This window comes from Schistocerca cancellata, chromosome 1 (genome assembly GCF_023864275.1).
Source record: "Schistocerca cancellata isolate TAMUIC-IGC-003103 chromosome 1, iqSchCanc2.1, whole genome shotgun sequence".
Lineage (NCBI taxonomy): Eukaryota > Metazoa > Arthropoda > Insecta > Orthoptera > Acrididae > Schistocerca > Schistocerca cancellata.
The window spans coordinates 669,843,116-669,867,350 of NC_064626.1; the positions used below are offsets into that span (position 1 = coordinate 669,843,116).

A 24,235-nucleotide genomic window follows, 5' to 3' on the forward strand; every position below is an offset into this window, starting at 1 on the left:
GGATGTAGATGAAGATGAAATGGGAGATACTATACTGCGTGAAGAGTTTGACAGAGCACTGAAAGACATGAGTCGAAACAAGGCCCCGGGAGTAGACAACATTCCATTAGAACTACTGACGGCCTTGGGAGAGCCAGTCCTTATGAAACTCTACCATCTGGTGAGCAAGATGTATGAGACAGGCGAAATACCCTCAGACTTCAAGAAGAATATAATAATTCCAATCCCAAAGAAAGCAGGTGTTGACAGCTGTGAAAATTACCGAACAATCAGTTTAATAAGCCACAGCTGCAAAATACTAAGGCGAATTCTTTGCAGACGAATGGAAAAACTAGTAGAAGCCGACCTCGGGGAAGATCAGTTTGGATTCCGTAGAAATATCGGAACACATGAAGCAATACTGACCCTACAACTTATCTTAGAAGCTAGATTAAGGAAAGGCAAACCTACATTTCTAGCATTTGTAGACTTAGAGAAAGCGTTTGACAATGTTAACTGGAATATGCTCTTTCAAATTCTGAAGGTGGCAGGGGTAAAATACAGGGAGGGAAAGGCTATTTACAATTTGTGCAGAAACCAGGTGGCAGTTATAAGAGTCGAGGGACATGAAAGGGAAGCATGAAAGGGAGTGAGACAGGGTTGTAGCCTATCCCTGATGTTATTCAATCTTTATATTGAGCAAGCAGTGAAGGAAACAAAACAAAAATTCAGAGTAGGTATTAAAATCATGGAGAAGTAATAAAAACTTTGAGGTTTGCTGATGACATTGTAATTCTGTCAGAGACAGCAAAGGACTTGGAAGAGCAGTTGAACAGAATGGATAGTGTTTTGAAAGGAGGATATAAGATGAACATCAACAGAAGCAAAACGAGGATAATGGACTGTAGTCGAATTAAGTCGGGTGATGCTGAGGGAATTAGATTAGGAAATGAGACACTTAAAGTAGTAAAGGAGTTTTGCTATTTGGGGAGCAAAATAACTGATGATGGTTGAAGTAGAGAGGATATAAAATGTAGACTGGCAATGGCAAGGAAAGCGTTTCTGAAGATGAGAAATTTGTTAACATCTAATATAGATTTAAGTGTCAGGAAGTTTGGACAAGAAGAGAATAGAAGCTTTCGAAATGTGGTGCTACAGAAGAATGCTGAAGATTAGATGGGTAGATCACATAACTAATGAAGAGGTATTGAATAGGATTGAGGAGAAGAGAAGTTTGTGGCACAACTTGACTAGAAGAAGGGATCAGTTGGTAGGACATGTCTGAGGCATCAAGGGATGACCAATTTGGTATTGGAGGGCAGCGTGGAAGGTAAAAATCGTAGAGGGAGATCTAGAGATGAATGCACTAAGCAGATTCAAAAGGATGTAGGTTGCAGTAGGTACTGAAAAATTTGTTGGTAGGCCTGTATCATGTTTGAATTATTAAAAGTTAATGTAAGTAAAAATAAGTGTGTCATGTCTTTTGTGCTGGCCTGTACATTTTGTTTAGGAAGCAGTAAATTAGATGCTATGCACACCAGTAATTACAGGATATGATCATCACAAAACCGCCACTGAGTACGAATGAAATTGTAAAGAATAGACTAGAACTGTTTGATTACAACAATAAGAAATTTTTATGTTCCTTAGTAGGTTTATCCTGACATTATTTTTATTTTTATTTTCTTTTGGAAATAGGTAAAGAAAACTTATTCTAATTTCCGCATCAGTGAATATTGTTTTTATAGATAGTCTCATGACTCACAAAAGGCATGAGACTAGTTTATCAGTGCTCTTTCTGCCAGTTCCTTAATAAAATCACACATTTCCTGCAATTTATTTGTTCTAAATCTCCAAATCACATTACATCTCTTCCTTTGTAAGATGTCATTGCATATAGTAAGCACTGAAGTAATAAATGTTTACTAAAATAAAAATAATAATTTAAAAAATCTTCAAGGTAACTCATAATCCACGAGTCAGCAGGAAGTTGGAGCACCAACAACGATTCATAAGAATAAACATCATACGCTAACACTAGTTTTACATTAACAAGATTATAAAATGTATTTAAAAAGAAAGATGATGAGACTTACCAAACAAAAGCGCTGGCAGGTCGATAGACACACAAACAAACACAAACATACACACAAAATTCTAGCTTTCGCAACCAATGGTTGCCTCGTCAGGAAAGAGGGAAGGAGAAGGAAAGACAAAAGGATATGGGTTTTAAGGGAGAGGGTAAGGAGTCATTCCAATCCCGGGAGCGGAAAGACTTACCTTAGGGGAAAAAAAGGACAGGTATACACTTGCACACACACACATATCCATCCACACATACACAGACACAAGCAGACATTTGTAAAGGCAAAGAGTTTGGGCAGAGATGTCAGTCGGGACGGAAGTACAGAGGCAAAGATGATGTTGAAAGACAGGTGAGGTATGAGCGGCGGCAGATTGAAATTAGAAATTAGCGGAGATTGAGGCCTGGTGGATAGCGAGAAGAGAGGATATGCTGAAGGGCAAGTTCCCACCTCCGGAGTTCTGACAGGTTGGTGTTAGTGGGAAGTATCCAGATAACCCGGACGGTGTAACACTGTGCCCAGATGTGCTGGCCGTGCACCAACGCATGTTTAGCCACAGGGTGATCCTCATTACCAACAAACACTGTCTGCCTGTGTCCATTCATGCGAATGGACAGTTTGTTGCTGGTCATTCCCACATAGAACGCTTCACAGTGTAGGCAGGTCAGTTGGTAAATCACGTGGGTGCTTTCACACGTGGCTCTGCCTTTGATCGTGTACACCTTCCGGGTTACAGGACTGGAATAGGTGGTGGTGGGAGGGTGCATGGGACAGGTTTTACACCGGGGGCGGTTACAGGGGTAGGAGCCAGAGGGTAGGGAAGGTGGTTCGGGGATTTCATAGGGATGAACTAAGAGGTTACGAAGGTTAGGTGGACGGTGGAAAGACACTCTTGGTGGAGTGGGGAGGATTTCATGAAGGATGGATCTCATTTCAGGGCAGGATTTGAGGAAGTCGTATCCCTGCTGGAGAGCCACATTCAGAATCTGATCCAGTCCCGGAAAGTATCCTGTCACAAGTGGGGCACTTTTGGGGTTCTTCTGTGGAAGGTTCCGGGTTTGAGGAGATGAGGAAGTGGCTCTGGTTATTTGCTTCTGTACCAGGTCGGGAGGGTAGTTACGGGATGCAAAAGCTGTTTTCAGGTTGTTGGTGTAATGGTTCAAGGATTCCGGACTGGAGCAGATTCGTTTGCCACGAAGACCTAGGCTGTAGGGAAGGGACCGTTTGATGTGGAATGGGTGGCAGCTGTCATAATGGAGGTACTGTTGCTTGTTGGTGGGCTTGATGTGGACGGACGTGTGAAGCTGGCCATTGGACAGGTGGAGGTCAACGTCAAGGAAAGTGGCATGGGATTTAGAGTAGGACCAGGTGAATCTGATGGAACCAAAGGAGTTGAGGTTGGAGAGGAAATTCTGGAGTTCTTCTTCACTGTGAGTCCAGATCATGAAAATGTCATCAATAAATCTGTACCAAACTTTGGGTTGGCAGGCCTGGGTAACCAAGAAGGCTTCCTCTAAGCGACTCATGAATAGGTTGGCGTACGAGGAGGCCATCCTGGTACCCATGGCTGTTCCCTTTAATTGTTGGTATGTCTGGCCTTCAAAAGTGAAGAAGTTGTGGGTCAGGATGAAGCTGGCTAAGGTAATGAGGAAAGAGGTTTTAGGTAGGGTGGCAGGTGATCGGCGTGAAAGGAAGTGCTCCATCACAGCGAGGCCCTGGACATGCGGAATATTTGTGTATAAGGAAGTGGCATCAATGGTTACAAGGATGGTTTCCGGGGGTAACAGACTGGGTAGGGATTCCAGGCGTTCAAGAAAGTGGTTGGTGTCTTTGATGAAGGATGGGAGACTGCATGTAATGGGTTGAAGGTGTTGATCTACGTAGGCAGAGATGCGTTCTGTGGGGGCTTGGTAACCAGCTACAATGGGACGTCCGGGATGATTGGGTTTGTGAATTTTGGGAAGAAGGTAGAAGGTAGGGGTGCGGGGTGTTGGTGGGGTCAGGAGGTTGATGGAGTCAGGTGAAAGGTTTTGTAGGGGGGCTAAGGTTCTGAGGATTCCTTGAAGCTCCGCCTGGACATCAGGAATGGCATTACCATGGCAAACTTTGTAAGTAGTGTTGTCTGAAAGCTGACGCAGTCCCTCAGCCACATACTCCCGACGATCAAGTACCACAGTCGTGGAACCCTTGTCCGCCGGAAGAATGACGATGGATTGGTCAGCCTTCAGATCACAGATAGCCTGGGCTTCAGCAGTGGTGATGTTGGGAGTAGGATTAAGGTTTTTTAAGAAGGATTGAGAGGCAAGGCTGGAAGTCAGAAATTCCTGGAAGGTTAGGAGAGGGTGATTTTGAGGAAGAGGAGGTGGGTCCCGCTGTGACGGAGGACGGAACTGTTCCAGGCAGGGTTCAATTTGGATAGTATCTTGGGGAGTTGGATCATTAGGAGTAGGATTAGGATCATTTTTCTTCATGGCAAAGTGATATTTCCAGCAGAGAGTACGGGTGTAGGACAGTAAATCTTTGACAAGGGCTGTTTGGTTAAATATGGGAGTGGGGCTGAAGGTGAGGCCTTTGGATAGGACAGAGGTTTCGGATTGGGAGAGAGGTTTGGAGGAGAGGTTAACTACTGAATTGGGGTGTTGTGGTTCCAGATTGTGTTGATTGGAATTTTGAGGTTTTGGAGGGAGTGGAGCTGGAAGTGGGAGATTGAGTAGATGGGAGAGACTGGGTTTGTGTGCAATGAGAGGAGGTTGAGGTTTGCTGGAAAGGTTGTGAAGGGTGAGTGAGTTGCCTTTCCGGAGGTGGGAAACCAGGAGATTGGATAGTTTTTTTAAGGTGGAGGGTGGCATGCTGTTCTAATTTGCGGTTGGCCTGTAGGAGGATGCTCTGAACAACCGGTGTGGATGTGGGAGAGGAAAGATTGAAGACTTTTATTAGGGACAGGAGTTGATGGGTGTGTTGATTGGCTGAGTGGATGTGTAGGTGAAGGATTAGGTGGGTGAGGGCAATGGATTGTTCGGTTTGGAACTGGTATAGGGACTGATGGAAAGAAGGGTTGCAGCCAGAGATGGGAACTTTAAGTGTGAGGCCTTTGGGGGTGTTGCCAAATGTCAGACAAGCCTGAGAAAATAAAATATGGGTGTGTAATCTGGCTAGGGCGAAGGCATGTTTGCGGAGGGAATGTAAATAAAACTTGATGGGGTCGTTGTGGAGGTGTTGTGAGGGTGACATGGTACTAGAAGGTGGAAAGTGGAACACGAGGCTGAAATGAAAATGAAAATAAATATAAAAATATATGGAGGCTTGTCTGACATTTGGCATCACCCCCAAAGGCCTCACACTTAAAGTTCCCATCTCTGGCTGCAACCCTTCTTTCCATCAGTCCCTATACCAGTTCCAAACCGAACAATCCATTGCCCTCACCCACCTAATCCTTCACCTACACATCCACTCAGCCAATCAACACACCCATCAACTCCTGTACCTAATAAAAGTCCTCAATCTTTCCTCTCCCACATCCACACCGGTTGTTCAGAGCATCCTCCTACAGGCCAACCGCAAATTAGAACAGCATGCCACCCTCCACCTTAAAAAACTATCCAATCTCCTGGTTTCCCACCTCCGGAAAGGCAACTCACTCACCCTTCACAACCTTTCCAGCAAACCTCAACCTCCTCTCATTGCACACAAACCCAGTCTCTCCCATCTACTCAATCTCCCACTTCCAGCTCCACTCCCTCCAAAACCTCAAAATTCTAATCAACACAATCTGGAACCACAACACCCCAATTCAGTAGTTAACCTCTCCTCCAAACCTCTCTCCCAATCCGAAACCTCTGTCCTATCCAAAGGCCTCACCTTCAGCCCCACTCCCAGATTTAACCAAACAGCCCTTGTCAAAGATTTACTGTCCTACACCCGTACTCTCTGCTGGAAATATCACTTTGCCATGAAGAAAAATGATCCTAATCCTACTCCTAATGATCCAACTCCCCAAGATACTATCCAAATTGAACCCTGCCTGGAACAGTTCCGTCCTCCGTCACAGCGGGACCCACCTCCTCTTCCTCAAAATCACCCTCTCCTAACCTTCCAGGAATTTCTGACTTCCAGCCTTGCCTCTCAATCCTTCTTAAAAAAACCTTAATCCTACTCCCAACATCACCACTGCTGAAGCCCAGGCTATCTGTGATCTGAAGGCTGACCAATCCATCGTCATTCTTCCGGCGGACAAGGGTTCCACGACTGTGGTACTTGATCGTCAGGAGTATGTGGCTGAGGGACTGCGTCAGCTTTCAGACAACACTACTTACAAAGTTTGCCATGGTAATGCCATTCCTGATGTCCAGGCGGAGCTTCAAGGAATCCTCAGAACCTTAGGCCCCCTACAAAACCTTTCACCTGACTCCATCAACCTCCTGACCCCACCAACACCCCGCACCCCTACCTTCTACCTTCTTCCCAAAATTCACAAACCCAATCATCCCGGACGTCCCATTGTAGCTGGTTACCAAGCCCCCACAGAACGCATCTCTGCCTACGTAGATCAACACCTTCAACCCATTACATGCAGTCTCCCATCCTTCATCAAAGACACCAACCACTTTCTCGAACGCCTGGAATCCTTACCCAGTCTGTTACCCCCGGAAACCATCCTTGTAACCATTGATGCCACTTCCTTATACACAAATATTCCGCATGTCCAGGGCCTCGCTGCGATGGAGCACTTCCTTTCACGCCGATCACCTGCCACCCTACCTAAAACCTCTTTCCTCATTGCCTTAGCCAGCTTCATCCTGACCCACAACTTCTTCACTTTTGAAGGCCAGACATACCAACAATTAAAGGGAACAGCCATGGGTACCAGGATGGCCCCCTCGTACGCCAACCTATTCATGGGTCGCTTAGAGGAAGCCTTCTTGGTTACCCAGGCCTGCCAACCCAAAGTTTGGTACAGATTTATTGATGACATTTTCATGATCTGGACTCACAGTGAAGAAGAACTCCAGAATTTCCTCTCCAACCTCAACTCCTTTGGTTCCATCAGATTCACCTGGTCCTACTCTAAATCCCATGCCACTTTCCTTGACGTTGACCTCCACCTGTCCAATGGCCAGCTTCACACGTCCGTCCACATCAAACCCACCAACAAGCAACAGTACCTCCATTATGACAGCTGCCACCCATTCCACATCAAACTGTCCCTTCCCTACAGCCTAGGTCTTCGTGGCAAACGAATCTGCTCCAGTCCAGAATCCCTGAACCATTACACCAACAACCTGAAAACAGCTTTTGCATCCCGTAACTACCCTCCCGACCTGGTACAGAAGCAAATAACCAGAGCCACTTCCTCATCTCCTCAAACCCGGAACCTTCCACAGAAGAACCCCAAAAGTGCCCCACTTGTGACAGGATACTTTCCGGGACTGGATCAGATTCTGAATGTGGCTCTCCAGCAGGGATACGACTTCCTCAAATCCTGCCCTGAAATGAGATCCATCCTTCATGAAATCCTCCCCACTCCACCAAGAGTGTCCTTCCGCCATCCACCTAACCTTCGTAACCTCTTAGTTCATCCCTATGAAATCCCCAAACCACCTTCCCTACCCTCTGGCTCCTACCCCTGTAACTGCCCCCGGTGTAAAACCTGTCCCATGCACCCTCCCACCACCACCTATTCCAGTCCTGTAACCCGGAAGGTGTACACGATCAAAGGCAGAGCCACGTGTGAAAGCACCCACGTGATTTACCAACTGACCTGCCTACACTGTGAAGCATTCTATGTGGGAATGACCAGCAACAAACTGTCCATTCGCATGAATGGACACAGGCAGACAGTGTTTGTTGGTAATGAGGATCACCCTGTGGCTAAACATGCGTTGGTGCACGGCCAGCACATCTTGGCACAGTGTTACACCGTCCGGGTTATCTGGATACTTCCCACTAACACCAACCTGTCAGAACTCCGGAGGTGGGAACTTGCCCTTCAGCATATCCTCTCTTCTCGCTATCCGCCAGGCCTCAATCTCCGCTAATTTCTAATTTCAATCTGCCGCCGCTCATACCTCACCTGTCTTTCAACATCATCTTTGCCTCTGTACTTCCGTCCCGACTGACATCTCTGCCCAAACTCTTTGCCTTTACAAATGTCTGCTTGTGTCTGTGTATGTGTGGATGGATATGTGTGTGTGTGCAAGTGTATACCTGTCCTTTTTTCCCCCTAAGGTAAGTCTTTCCGCTCCCGGGATTGGAATGACTCCTTACCCTCTCCCTTAAAACCCATATCCTTTTGTCTTTCCTTCTCCTTCCCTCTTTCCTGACGAGGCAACCGTTGGTTGCGAAAGCTAGAATTTTGTGTGTATGTTTGTGTTTGTTTGTGTGTCTATCGACCTGCCAGCGCTTTTGTTTGGTAAGTCTCATCATCTTTCTTTTTAAATATATTTTTCCCACGTGGAATGTTTCCCTCTATTATATTCAGATTATAAAATGTGTTGAATACTAAAAATTATAAATATATTAATTAACAAATGATAACTCTGAAACATAAAAAATAGGGAAGGATCTCAATGAGAGAATTCATAAAAACTGAAGAATGTACCTTCTTTTTGTGATGCATATCTGATGTAAACAGATCAGTAATATTAAAGATATGTGTCCTTAAAGCTGAAGGGTTTTTTTCCAATTAGGCACTCAAGAAATATTTTGTAATAAGACAGTCATGCATGTTATCACCCAACCAAAACAGTTTAGCAGTAAACTATATTGAGAAATATTTTTTAGTAAGTCATTCATCTTATTACCCAAGTAAAATATTGCAGCTGGAAACTACATTAAGAATAATGAAATTGTTCTTGAATCTTCAAGAATTTCTTAGCAAAGTAGAAACACACTACAGGGTGTTCACAAATCACATACCATTTATGTCTTATTGTTAAAAATGATGACTTATTTGAAGGTAATATAAAAGAATGTATGCAGTAGAGGGAAGAACAGCTGTTGCTGCTGACTGACTGTATCCGGGACTACCTGAACGCTACATTTTCTAAGAGATAAATTAGCTGTGCAGAGCCAACACTTTTGGCTCCCTGCTCACTTGACATGATCCCAGTGGACTGCAACCTTTCAGTTGTTCAAGATCAATTATTTTCACTTGGTGCACTTCAGACGTGTTGAATTCCCAGATGAAAACATCCACTGAGGTCACGTCAGGTGAGTAGGGAGCCCAAAGTCTTAGTGATGCACAGGCAGTCCATTTCCTAGGAAATGTGGCATTCAAATAGTCCCATATGCAGCTGGTCAGGTCGACAGCTGTTCTTTCTTCTGTGTGTACAGCCTTTTGTATTCTCTGCAAAGAAGTCAAAATTTTAGCAGTAAGACAGAAATGGTAACCAAATTTATGAACATCCTGTATTTATCTATTAGGCCTATAGTTTCCTCAATATATTTGCAGAAACAGTAAATGAATTTCAGTAAACAGCTTGATAAAAAGAAATGTATTTGTATACTGGTATCACACTGGACCCTTTACTATTCATATATACATTTTTACTGTGTGATAAACTGTTCTTTGTTGAACATGATTTGATTCATTGATAACACTGTTTGATTTCATTATTTATATCTGTTGTCTGTTCGGGCTGTTTGCACAAAACATACATAAATAGAGTAGTACATTGCTAAAACATATTTAATACCTGTAGTCTTCCATCAACTGTAACACTTGCTTCTCTCTCTCTCTCTCTCTCTCTCTCTCTCTCTCTCTCTCTCTCTCTCCCCCCCCCCCTCCCTCTCCGTCCCTCCCTCCTTCCCTCCCTCTCTCCCTCTCTGTCACACACACATACACACACACACACACACACACACACACACACACACACACACACACACACACACTACTTCCATGTTTCAGAAAGTATAAATTTAATTTTCAATTGCTTTTACAGTTACTGGAGAAACATAGACAAAAATCAAGAGAAATACCTAATCCAGGTAATGCCTCCCATAGACACCATTCCTGAATTTGTTCGTAGCTTCTGTAGTGAGCAGAACCTCACTAATGCTGGGATTCTGTTTGATGACACATTCAGTAAGTATGCCTTTTGTTTAACCTTTATCTGAATAAACAAAATAATTTGCTTACAATATTTTTGGCTGAAACTTACTGTTTGATAATGAAAAATCAGGAAAGAGTCATAACATCAAATGATAAATTTATAACAGGGGCCACCTCTGAACTTTGTTTAACATTATTTTCAGAGTGAAATATATGTTCAGCAGAAGAAAAGCTTAGCTCAAGTCCTACAAAGTTACAGTGTTTGGGGTAGTTAGTTGATGTTTAGCAAATCACTGTTAGATTTGTCTTTGATTATTTTCTGCATTGGCATTTATTGTGCAATATTTTTCTAAATTTGTTACTTCTGGAAAAGTGACCCTTTCATCTTGTTGTTTGAGTGATCACCCCCTCCTTTTTATCCTTCACTAACTTATATCTTTCTTCTCGCTGTGGGAGGAATGAATAGTTTCAAATGCTAGGAAATTATTATTATTTATTTATCATGTTCTGTGGGACAATGTGAGCCAAAGTCACTTAGTCTTGGAACAAGTAAGTACATAATTTAAAGAAAATTTATTAAAAGAGATGGGAATGTACTTGCAGTACTTCTGAGTAACCTCAGCAGTGACCGACATGGAGTTTGTGAACTGGCATTGCATATCAGTCTGCTGGGGTAAGATTTTTTAGTGAGAATACAGAGTTGCCTCAAAATATAATCCCACATGAAATAATAGTGTTAAAGTAAGCAAAGTAAACAAGCCTTTGTGTTTCAGTCTGAGAAATGGTGAAGGTAATTCTTACAGCGAAAATACTAGCATTCAGTCTCTGCACAAGGTGTGGAATGTGATACTTCCAAAGCTTTCCATTTATCTTGAGTCCAAATAATTTTAAATGGTTCACTTCACTGACTGTCTGACCACCCAAGTGCAGAAAAGTTTGCTTTTACAGGACTTCTATGTCAGGTACACTATGTATTACATTTTGTTGCAGTTAAGCATTAATCTGTTCTCTGAAAGTCATGTACTAATGTTACCAAATACGCTGTTAGCTACATCACATATGTAAAATTCTATGTCTTTCAATATAACACTTGTGCTAATAGTGTGGAAATGGAACGGCTATTAATGTGCAGTGTTTGCAGAATGGATTTGTAGTTAGGGGTTCTTAGCCAATAAATAGATGGCAATAACACTTAGAAAGTGTATTTTTTGTGTTAACATACGTTTTTTTAAATGGAACAATGCCTACTGATGTTAACAAACTAAAATTAGATCAATTAGAAAGTCAATGATGTTTGTTGTGGGGTTCTAGTGTGGGTCGTTTACGAGGTATCATCTTTGGAAAAGTTCCCACACCAACACTTGTACAATATATGTGGTAGCACACACTGAAGAACAACATACATGCATAACTAGTTATGTGGATTGTGACCAGTAATGAGTCAGTTGACCATCACTGACTGTATTCAGAACGATCACCGGCAGCAGCAATACAGGCTTCTAGTTTGGTATGGAATGACTGCTGTACATCTGTTAGCATTTCAGCAGAGATGTCTAAGCAGGCTGCAACAATGCATCATTGCTGAATGCTAGTATTTTCGCTGTAAGAATTACCTTCACCATTTCTCAGGTGTAGTTTGTATGTTCTCATAAAGAGCATCTATCAGCTCCCTCACAGAAAAAAGTCTATAGGAGTCAAATCTTGGAAATGGCAGCCAAGATGCATGTCCTCTGCATTGATTTGGAAACAATTCATGAAGATATTCTGTAGTATTTTGTGCACTATATGCTGGACAGCCATCATGTTGGTACCACAGGTTCTTCCTAGTCTTCAGAGGAACATCTTCTAGCAGCCATGAAGGTTCGTCTGTTATGAGGCTGCATATTTGTGTGCGTTCAGTGTTCTGTCTCTGAAAAATGAGCCTATGAGCTAAATAGTTTACACTCCATGGATGCTGACATTCCACCTGATGAAGCCAATGGGGCTTGTCAACAGACCAATAATGCACATTTTGGCAGTTTACCTGGATGACTAGTAAATGTGATTTCATCACTGAACAAGATACATGTTACATCTGATGTATTCTCTCTTAATGCCCATGTAGAGAAGTTAACACAATTCTCATAATTGTTTCCATGCAGCTCTTAATGAGAGAGATCTAATAGGGATGGAATCTATGTCAATGGAAAATACATAAGACACTTGCCTGACATACGCTACTTCCTTGTGCGATTGCATGGGAGCTAACGTGCAGATCAAATGCAGCAGTGGCAAGAATATTAATTTCCCTCTCTTCTGTCATCACTTGTTTCCTTCTGTTATGTTGTCTAGGAGTTACACTATCACTTTCACGCAACTGGTCGAAGAACTTGGGAGTAGCATTAGGAGTGATTTAAAATGGAATGACCATATAAAATTAATCGTCGGTAAAGCAGATGCCAGACTGAGATTCATTGTAAGAATCTTAAGGAAATGCAGTCTGAAAACAGGGGAAGTAGGTTACAGTACACTTGTTTGTCCACTGCTTGAATACTGCTCACCAGTGTGGGATCTGAACCAGATAGGGTTGATAGAAGAGATACAGAAGATCCAACGGAGAGCAGCGCGCTTCATTACAGGATCATTTATTAATCTCGAAAGCATTACGGAGATGATAGATAAACTCCAGTGGAAGACTTTGCAAGGGAGATGCTCAGTAGCTCGGTACAGGCTTTTGTTGAGGTTTTGAGAACATACCTTCACCGAGGAGTCAAGCAGTATATAGCTGCCTCCTACACATATCTCGTGAAGAGACCATGAGGATAAAATCAGAGAGATTAGAGCACACACAGAGGCATACTGACATTCTTTCTTTCCACAAACAATACAAGACTGGAATAGAAGGGAGAACCGATAGAGGTACTCCAGGTACCCTCTGCCACACACCATCAGGTGGCTTGTGGAATATGGATGTAGATGTAGATGTAGATAAATAATACTGAGATGGCTGACGTCTATTGGGATATCTTCCCACATACACTGTACAAGAATGAACTGCATTCTCAAGGAACACACAAGCACACTGTAAGCAAACATAACAACATTATACCTAGCAACTGCACATGTTGAATTTCACAAACAAGTATGGCAGTGGAATCTTTTCAAAATATGGGATCGCATAAAGGATTTGCACTATAATCCTGCAACAAACGCAACTGACATTCCAATTTAACGTACTTTTAGCTTGTTAATGTCAATAGGCACCGTTCCAATTATAAAAGTGTGTGTTCGCAAAAAAGTTTTGCTTTATAATTATTATTACAATCTGTTTATTGGTTAACAGTATGAGCCTCTGACTACCAATCAATTCTGCAAAAACTGCAATTCAGTAGCACTTTCCTTTTCTGCAATATTTGTGGTGTGAGTTTTAGGTTATATATGTAAAAAAAATCAACAGACCTAGAAGAGACAGTATCATGTACTTTTATATGTTCTCATTAACAGGATTTAGTTTACAAATTGTACTTTTAAGTCTGCATTACACACACATTTGTTGACAAAACTGTGGTAGCTATGCTAACAGTGTTCTGTTTTTATTTAAGGAACTATAATATTCTTTTTGAATGCAAGTTGAAGGAAATGTAATGTTATTTTCACAAGCAAACTTTGAAGACCTTGCTAGGTGATGATGAAACGGTTTCCATACAGTACTGTTAGAGTAGTAACTATGCAGCTAAAATGAGCCTAAATTCAAATATGTATCATTAGTCATTATGTATGTTATATTCTGCTATTAAGAGAAGTTTTGTGCTGGAATAGAAGGAACTATCGTTGATGTTCTTCAACAGAAACATCCATAGCAAAAAGGTTGTAGAACTTGGAATCACTCTTAAAATCCCTCTGTGTGGTAAATACTAGAACATAGTGAATATAAAAACTGTTACATTGTGCATAAAGTAACTTCAGCTTTGAAACAAAACCAAATTTTACATCATCGTTTTTGACTAAATACAGTTTTGAAGCAACTATAGACAAGAAGTATGGCTATATGGAAATTAAAGTGTTATGAAAGTGAAGTGATTCTTTAGATGCCATGAATGCTCACATGAAATTTCCAGAAGTACAAAGGAATTATACAAAAGGGGATGATAAGGGAAGTAGACATACATATAACAACAATAAGTGCAGTGACCTAAGTGATAAAAAGAGAAAGTTACTAGTTCCAGGTGATAGCTATGGAAAAGATATTTAAAATAAACTAAATGAAATTAACTTCAATGCGACATCTTTCATAATACCAGTGTACCTATGTGTGGAGGAATAAATGACTACAACAAGCAATCTGAGCCACTACCAGAAAAATGATGTGTGCTTCCTTTTTTTCTTTCTTTTTTTAAAAATTTATTTGTGTAAAAAACATGAGGCTCTAATTATGTGTATCACAGTAGTGCTAAGCAGATAGTCAGAGCAATAGTGGAAGGCCTAAATAATTAACAGAATGTTAACATCATCCTTTTGAATATACCTACTCAATAAGACTTAATTCATACTTAATACGTAAACAAAGAGATCAAGAACACTGATTGGAAACTGTAAAAATGTTTGATGCACATCCAAATAAGTCTTTTCTTGAACATAAGTCCCTTGAAAGAACTCATTATATTGGGCACACTGGAAAGCAATTTATATGTCAGCAATTCAATATAAAAAAAGTTCCAATCCACAGACTGTGCTAAAAATGAAAATACAGGGACAGCCAAAACCACACTCTTATGCTGAGGGTGTGATGGAGAAAAATGATTAACAGTTGGCCATTGAGAGACAATGAAAGCTGTAAATAAAACACTCGCCTATGCTGAAGTTTTATGCTCACCAACAACCATAACGTCACCTATAAGACAAGGAAAAGCATCAACAGAAGAAAATACAACAGCCACATTGAAAGCACATGGAACAGCAGGTACACAGAAAGTACTGTGATTTTCTTATCTGAAGAATGTTTAACCAAAAGCATGAAGAAGAAGCCTCTAAGATAAGTCACACCTCAATGAACTAGTATACCATAGGGGAAAATATGACTTAAAACATTTAGATGTAAACATACATGTGTTTACTGTAAAAATTTTACAACAGAATGTGCAATATGTGCCAAGTAAATTAGATTTAGATACTGGTAGCAGCAGGACTACTATATGTTTCTATTACAAGGGAAGTTGGTTTAAGAGAAAATGAAATTAGTGTTTACAACATAAAAGCCTATAAGAAGCTGACTTACTTCTGCAGATATGAAAATGATAGTGGACAGGTTATGGTATATATACACAATGAAATGAAGGATTGCATTCCATGGTTAGTGGGTATCTGTATAGAAATGTTATTTGAATAAGCAGCAGCACAAAGTTCAAAGGGGAAAAGTGTGTGACATTAGAGGCATACAAATCATCAGTCAGATGAATTGTCTTCTAAAGCAGCTAGATGTGGTTTTAGACAAGGGTATCAGGGAATTTCCTTACATAATTGTAGCAGGTCAGATAAATATTACCATTGGAAAAGACAATTGTTCTACAAGGAGATTCAACGAGCTAATCAACACCTGTGATGTTGGTCCCATAAGTGCAATAAAAATACAGACACTAATGGATCATGTAGTTACACACTTTATATTAAAGACAGAAAGTAAAGAAAGGTCTTAAATGCGGCCATTTCAGATCACTACCCATAAGAGGGTATTAGTTGAAGTTATCAGACAAGATAGCAAGGTCAGAAAAAACCCTTTAAATAGTTGCGGCATACCTCTGCAGGCTGCAAATATTACTGCAGTCTGAAGTCTAGTATGACATACATTTCACAGGAAACATAAATAAGGGATGCAAAATATTTTGCAAAACATTAATCTGCTACATAAATTTTGCATTCCAATAATATGTAGAAATACAAATGTTAATTACAATAAAAGCTCAGTCACAACAAATGTAATAAAGTAAAACTAACACAAGAACACTGTGATACCTATATGGATAAGAAGAAGTCACATAATGAAAAGATGAGAGAAACCAACGTCAAATACTACAAGAACAAAACTGCAGTTTCTACTAACCTCACGAAGACCATGTCATCCCACATAAAGAAACAGAGGGAATGTATAGACATGAAAAACAATGGGAATGTAACTATCAAGAAAAAGGGAAATAAAGCCATGGTTTCTCAAAAAGTTAGGAATATTTTAAACCAAAATTATGTCAGATTATGTCAGATAGTGGACAGATTAATAAAGGAACACTCCAACAACAATGGATAAAATGAAAATGTTTATTCCTTTTTCCAACAAATGGCTCTGAATTAATAAAAATAATATGTGGTTTAAAAACAAAAAGTACTGTGGGCTACATGGTATGTCTACCAGACTAATGTTTCAACAGATAATCTACAAAAGAAAGCTCCATGAAATACAAAAAATGGAAACAATTACTTCAGTGAAAATAATATTTTTATAGATATTAACTAAACCAAATACATGCAAATGCAAATACATTCAAACAAAACACATAACTGAACACTACTATTATAGCTTGGAGAACTGGATCTAAAGACAGAAAGTTATAAATCCTTGGGGTGATAGTGGACACATCCTTGACATTACAGAATCATGTAAAATATGTTATTAATGAGTACGAGAATATTTATGATGAGAAAAATTTGGAGGACAATAAACACATGAACACTATTAATAACATGAAACAGCAAGCCCATTAATCACTACCAAATTTTATCGTGCTCTGACAAAATGCTGCAAATGTTCATTTTCAAAGATTACTAAAGCTACTAAAGAAAGCTGTCAAATGCATAGCAAAATTATCTCCCAGAGATTCCTGCAAAAATGAATTCATAGAATTAAAGATATTAATATTAACATCATTATACATATATGAAACAATTATTTTATGCCAAAAATAAACATGCAACATTTTTAAACAGAGATATCCAAGATTATATCACAAGAAGTAAAAAGCAGTGTGATTTCAGTTGCCTGAGACTGCAGTCATGTGTGCGAGTTGCATTTGTGTGTGTGTGTGTGTGTGTGTGTGTGTGTGTGTGTGTGTGTAAGTGTGTCTTTTGTTGACAAAGGCCTTAATAGTCAAAAGCTATAATTGTGAGAATCTTGTTGTACCTATCTGCGACACAGCATCTCTGCTATATGGTGAGTGGCAACCTTCCTTCTCTAATATTGTTACATTCCATCTTGGATTCTCCATTGTTTGAAGTAAAAATAATTATTACATTGAAAGAAATCACCTCAAATTAAATGGCAAAGGGCCTTTGAATGCAGGATGCTTTCTATACAGCAGTTTGCCACATGATATACAGATCACAGAAAAGTATATCTATTTTCAAAACTAAATTAAAATGTCACTCGTGTCAAAGAATATCATGAAGTTAAATATTAAAGTAATACAACTGTATAAGCATTGAATTTTTTTGGATAACCTTTATTGGCTTTAATGCACAATAATCATATCTGTACATATTCATTGCTTTTAAGTTGTTATTTTATTATAAATAAACATTTTGTCTATTGATATATGTTTGTTTCATTCATTGAAACATTTTTTTAAAAAATCTGTGAGTGTGGTTTTGTGTGTGTGTGTGGGGGGGGGGGGGGGGGGGGTTGATGGGTGTGAATGTGTTTTTAGATTTTTATAATAAGATAATCATTAATTTTGTTGGTGTATTCATGTGATTGTAATTTTTAAACTCCACATAATGTTTTACCATTGTACAGAATGGTCCACAGACAAATAAAACCATTACTTTTACTATTATTATAAGGCTTTTTTATTTAATGATGCGAGTATCTAACAACTGCATAATAATTCTACTTTTGAATTATAAATTAGCTGACTTTTATTTAACTAAAAGCAAATATCCTATAACAATAAATTCATTATTATGGAAAAGAATTTAGTAAAATTTCACCTTCCATCTTCTGTCTATACAGTCATGGACCATAAATATAAATCCTTGCTCCAGAATGTCCCAACAAGACATATAATCAATGAAATCAAATTTAAAAATATTGGAGAACAGCTATCAACATTTAAACAACGTGAAGTGTTCAATTACTTTATTCTTGGTAGAATGGACACTGTTAACAAAGTGCTTGAGGCTGCTGCTGATATGGAGTTTTATGGTCGCCAGTTTGGATGGTATGCTGTTACACAGGTTTGTGTCTGTTGTTGTATGCTTGCTACTGTCTGTACATGCATGTTATATTCTCCCTCTGTCACATAAAAGAACCTACTAAAATTTAACCTTTTGTGTGTACCATGCTGATTTTCACACAGAGGAATGTGAAAAATTAGCAGAAGGATTTCTTCTTCTTACATTTTCTTAAACTGACATCACATTTGTTGAAACTTTTTCCTCATAATACAACTTTAAATTATTCAGCTGAATTTTTGTTTTTTGTTTGTACTTTCTCTTAGATTTGTCATGTGACTTCACTTGCAAGATTCACTTCAGAAAAAGTTTTGTTTACTTACTTGTGTGTTCCATCATACTTTAGAATGCTACTTGGAATGGTGTGGAACAAGTTAGTTTATTTCCTTTTGTTAAGTTGCAACTTTGAAAACATTGTGGGAGACATTCTAAAATATATTTGCAATGATCCAAAAATATTAAACAACTAGCTGTACCCAATGATGCAAATGGAAAGGAGAAAGCTGTGTTTATATGGGAATTGGATATACAGTCTAATCTACTTTTCACCTGTGCCTCTGTCCATCTACTCCTCTCCCTCTCTTCGTCCATCTCCTCCACCTCCAAACTGTCCATCTCCTCCTCCCCCTCTCTTTGTATATCTCTTCCCCAACAAAATCTCACTGTCCATCTCCTCCTCCACCCCGTCTCACTGTCCGTCAACTCCTCGCCCTCTCTCTGTTCATACTTTCGTTCCCGTGTCTCTCTCTCCATCTCTTCCTGCCCCACTCTCACCCCTCTCTCTGTTCATTTTCTCCTCCCCCTCTCTCTCCAACAGCTCCTGCCCTGATCTCACCCCTCTGTCTGTCCATAACCTCCTCCCACCACACTCTGATCTTCTGCTGTTCTTTCCCCCACTCTCTGTCCATCATCTCCTCCCCCCTTTCTTTAGAAACCTTTTTCTCCCCTCTCTTTCCCCACCTCCTCCTGTCCATGCCATTGTTTCCACTTTCTATGTCCATCCCCCCCCCCCCCCCCCCCCCCTCAGCCCATCTCCTATTGTTCCCTCTCTCAGACATTGAGCCTTGTTTATTGTTATTGTAAATTCAGATTATAAGCCAATATGCTGTAATTATGACTTTCCTGTTTGAGTTAACTTTTCTGTTAGCGTTTATAAGAGTGCAAAGCTATGTATATTGCCTGTGGAGCAAGAGGTGGAGCAAACAGAAAAATAGACAAGTCAGAAAGATATGGAAAAGTAAAAGGTATAGTTACTGAGGAGAAATGCTAAGACCGAAGAAATTAATGTAAATTAAGGCCAGGTGGGTGGCGAGAACCAAGGACATGTTGGAGCACCAGTTTCCACCGTGGAATTCTGAGAAACTGGTATCTTTGGTGAAGAATCCTGTTGGCATGTGTGAAACAGGCACTGAGTGTAATGTTGTAGAGCACGCTCTGCAACAGGGTGTTATGTGTTAAGAGTATACACCCTCTGTCTGTGCCCATCTCTTCTTTGCTTTATGGCTTTAGGCCTGGTCTATCTAGCATCAAACTGTAAAATCTCTGGTTATAGATGTGCTGGAATATTTTGAAAGCCATTCTTTTGCCTATGCTTGGTTCCATGATCTGAACAAAGCATTTGATACTGTGCCAAAAGATAAAATAATATCTAAATTTCAACAATATTGTCGCAGAAGAAGCTGAGTAGCACAGTCGCCGTGGTGTAGTGGCTATCCTACTAGACTGTTGCATGGGGCGTGGTGAGTTCAAAACTCACCTCAATTGTAAAATTTTAATTTCTATATACATTTTGAGTACATTCTAGAAGTATCCACAAATGCCAAGAACCATTGTACTGGTATATTCTGTAACTTTATATATGTCACATGTGTTCTGGGCGGAGGCATTTTGCTCTGCGCTCTTGTATGTGCAAGTGATGAATAAACCTTCATTAAGTGAAATTAGTGTTCGTAATTCATCTACTTACACCTTCTTCTATGTGACAATATTCTAGTGGAGAATATTGTGACTTGTGAGAGTGTATATTATCGATGACACAGTGGCTCACATCAAGCCACGATAGAGTCGCCATTTATGTGGCGAGAAACCCAACCTCAAGCTAAATTCAGCAGATTGCAATCTATTGGAGAAGAGGACGTTATGATGACAGCAACTGTGTGCCACCACATGAGACATCCTACCAGGTTCTCTGGTAACAACGGCCAAGATCCAAACAAGTGGCTGAAGGTATAAGAACATATAGCAAAATTTCACAAATGAGATGACACCATGTGTTTGGCTAATGTATTTTTCTACTTGGAGGGCACTGCCAAGCAATGGTATGAGAACAGTGAGGAGAAGTTCACAAGCTAAGAAGTATTCCAGGTGGAACTGTGCAAGTATTCCGGCGACACAACGACAGAAGTGGATGGCTGAAGATAAATTAAGTGCAGGGCACAGCATCCAGGAGAAACTATAGCATCCTACATTCAAGACATCTTGAAGCTGTGTAAAATAGTGGATCCTAGAATGAAGGAGGAAGATAAGGTTGCACATCTCATGAAGGGCATTGCTGAGGACATGTATCAAGCCCTAATCCTGAAGGAGGTTTCGACAACAGACGACTTCATAAAATGGTGCCAGTATATCGAGACACCGCATCAAAAAAGAATTACACGCAAGAAGTTTGAACAGCTTCCAAACATTGTATCGATGTCTGTGATGGAGGAAGAAACTGATTTCACAAGTGTTCTTCATCAGATAGTGAGAGAGGAAGTTCAGAAGCCACTTGGATTGCACAGCGAGCAAAAAACCGAGGCACTTCAAGAGGTCATAAGGGAGGAAGTGGAACAGACCTTGAACCCAATCTCTCATCCTTTATTTCCATTTAAAACAGTGAAAAAGTCGAGACCCAGGCAAAGTTACATTCCTACAATGCTGTATAAGGAACCTGTTTGGACACTAAGGAAGACTGACGTCTGGAGGACCCAGGATAACCAACCAGTATGTTTCCACTGTGGACAACCAGGACATTTGGTGCACATTGTTAAGAAAGGTGGTGGATATTTGATGATGCCCGCACCAGAAGACAACGGGCCTATCTTAGTCAACGCCAACTCCGGGATGACGAAGATAAACAAGAAGATGTGGATGCAGAATGATGTAGGTCACCATTGCCACAAGCTAGCCGTTGGAGAAGTCGCTCTCCAACATGCCGATCAAAGTCTCCATCACCATTTAGAAGCTCCAGCCTATCACCTAGCCACCGAAACCTGGTAAACTAAAGGGTGCGACCTTCCTTGGAGGTGAGGTCGCTGAAGAGAAAAATCCCCCACTGTCGATCACTACAAAAATGATAGGAAACTAAGTTGATATCCTCATGGATGGCTGACCAGCTCAAGCTATTATGGACTTTGGAGCATCATATTCACTCATTTTGGAGAAGTACTGTTGCCAGTTGCATAAAAGTGTATTCATCGACACCAAAACATCTCTGCTGAAGGTGGCTAAAGGGAAATGTATAAAACCTACAGGAAGATGTGTCATTTATGTGGGTATAAGTGGCCATATACAGTTCTTAGAATGTATTCATCGACAGCAAAACATCTCTGCTGAAGGTGGCTAAAGGGAAATATATAAAACCTACAGGAAGATGTGTCATTTATGTGGGTATAAGTGGCCATATACAGTTCTTAGAATTTGTAGTCTTACAAGAGTGTAGTCATGATGTCATTCTCGGATGGGACTTTTTAAAAGCTTCTCAGTCAATTATAGATTGTGGTCCTTGAAGATTATGCTAGACGAGATGAGATACTGTGGACAGATAGAGGCGCATCCAAGTGTGTGGAGACTATGTGTGCTGGATGAAGTGATCATTCCTGCAGTCAGTGCTAGAAACATAACTGTCATGTATCATGCCATGCATCAACCCTTGGATTCTGTAGTGGAATGTAAGAGAAGCATACCACTGAAGAATAACTTGGTCATCCCAGCCTCAGTCACCTTGTTTAAGAATGGATTTGGTGAATTATGGATAGTTATCTGTCGCTGACAACTGCAGATCCTTCCAAGATGCATGTGCATAGCACATGCTGAGCCATTAATTGCAGAACAGCTAAGCATCATAGAAACCTCCCATGCTGTATCTTTGGGCAAAATTAGCACTACCACTACAAGACAAGATCTTCTAGTTTGACTGTCTTCAGATCTCACTAAGGAACAACAGAAGAAGCTACTTGCCATTCTTCAAGAGTCCTCTGAATGCTTCAGTCCACAGGTGAAGAGCAAATTAGACATATTGATGGTGAAGCACTGGATTAGCACTGGAGACAATCAACCAACAAGCCAGAGAGCATACTGTGTGTCAGCAAAAGAATGTCGAATAATTCAGGATGAGGTAGAGAAAATAATGAAGAATGACATTATTCAGCCTTTGCAGAGCCCATGGTCATCACCAGTGGTTCTCATCAGGAAGAAGGATGACAGTTGGCGCTTTTGTGTGGATTACAGGAAGCTTAATAAGATAACTTAAAAGGACGTTTACCCTCTTCCACGAATTGACGATACACTAGATTGTCTGAAGGGGGCTAAGTTTTCCTCAACCATGGACACGTACCCAGTATACTGGCAAATTGAAGTAGATGAGGCTAATCGTGAGAAAACTGCATTCATCACCCCATCAACCCGGAGGGGCTTTATGAACTTCAGGTAATGCCATTTGATTTGAGTAATGCACCAACAGCTTTTGAAAGGATGATGGGTAATCTTCTAAGTCACCTGAAGTGGACGATGTGTCTTTGTTATTTAGATGACATTATAGTGTTCACAGAGACATTTGATGAACACATAAAAAGACTGAGGGCCATTCTTAAGTGTCTCCAACAAGGTGGACTGAAACTTAATCTAAGAAAGTGTCTCTTTGGAGCAAAAGAAATCAGAATACTTGGGCACCTTGAGTCAAACAAAGGTGTGCGGCCAGACCCAGAAAAGGTGAGGTCTATAACAGAATTTCCTATTCCTAAAAGTATTAGAGATGTGAGAAGCTTCCTTGGATTACATTCTTATTACCGTCATTTTATCAAAGACTTTTGTATCAAAGCCAGGCCACTCCAAGAGTTTTTAAAAGCAGATACTAAATTTACCTGGGGTGGTGCTCAACAAGATTCTTTCAATGTGCTGGGAAAGCTCTAACAACTGACCCTGTATCTCATCTGTATGATGAGAGAGCACCTACAGAACTACACACAGATGCCAGTGGGTATGGGATCAATGCTGTTCTGGTGCAAATTTCGGATAGAAAAGAGAAGGTTATAGCCTATGCTTCTAGGACACTTACAAAAGCCAAGAGAAACAACTACAGAAAGAGAATGTCTTGCTGTGACCTGGGCCATGTGCAAATTTCGATAGTATCTCAATGGAAGGCAATTCACAGTTGTCACAGGCCACCATTCACTTTGTTGGTTGACAGGTCTTAAGGGTCCAACAGGACAACTTGCCAGGTGGGCACTACATCTTCAAGAGTATGACATTACCACAGTGTACACAAGTGGAAGAAAACAACATGCTGAATGTCTTACAAGAAACCCTGTGCAAGACCATCAAGACTTTGATGAAGATAGTGACTGTTTCGCTGCACTCCAGGATATCTCTGCTCAGCAGAAGAAGGATGCCAAAATATCTCAAATTATGCTTGCCTTAAATTGGCCAGAGGATGTGAAAGGACAATTTAAGGTAGTTAATGGATTACTTCACAAGAAAAACTTTGATCCATTTGGAAAGAGGTGGCTACCAGTGATTCCTTAACACTTGCACTCAGATGTTCTACGGAAATTCCATGAGACACCTGAGACTGGACATTTAGGATTTATTAAGACGTGTGATAGGATCCGCCAGAGATTTTTCTGGCCAGGTTTATTTAGGAGTGTCTATCACTATGTGCCGCACT

General features: G+C 40.5%; 1 protein-coding gene across 1 annotated transcript in view; it reads left to right on the forward strand.

The window, feature by feature from the left end:
• Nucleotides 1-24,235, forward strand: part of LOC126183845 (ionotropic receptor 25a) — a 442,093-nt gene that overhangs the window by 110,068 nt on the left and 307,790 nt on the right. Inside the window, exons 5-6 of the mRNA XM_049926116.1 lie at nucleotides 10,007-10,149; nucleotides 18,092-18,315. Coding sequence (XP_049782073.1) covers nucleotides 10,007-10,149; nucleotides 18,092-18,315 — 367 coding nt within the window. The remainder of the gene's footprint in view (nucleotides 1-10,006; nucleotides 10,150-18,091; nucleotides 18,316-24,235) is intronic.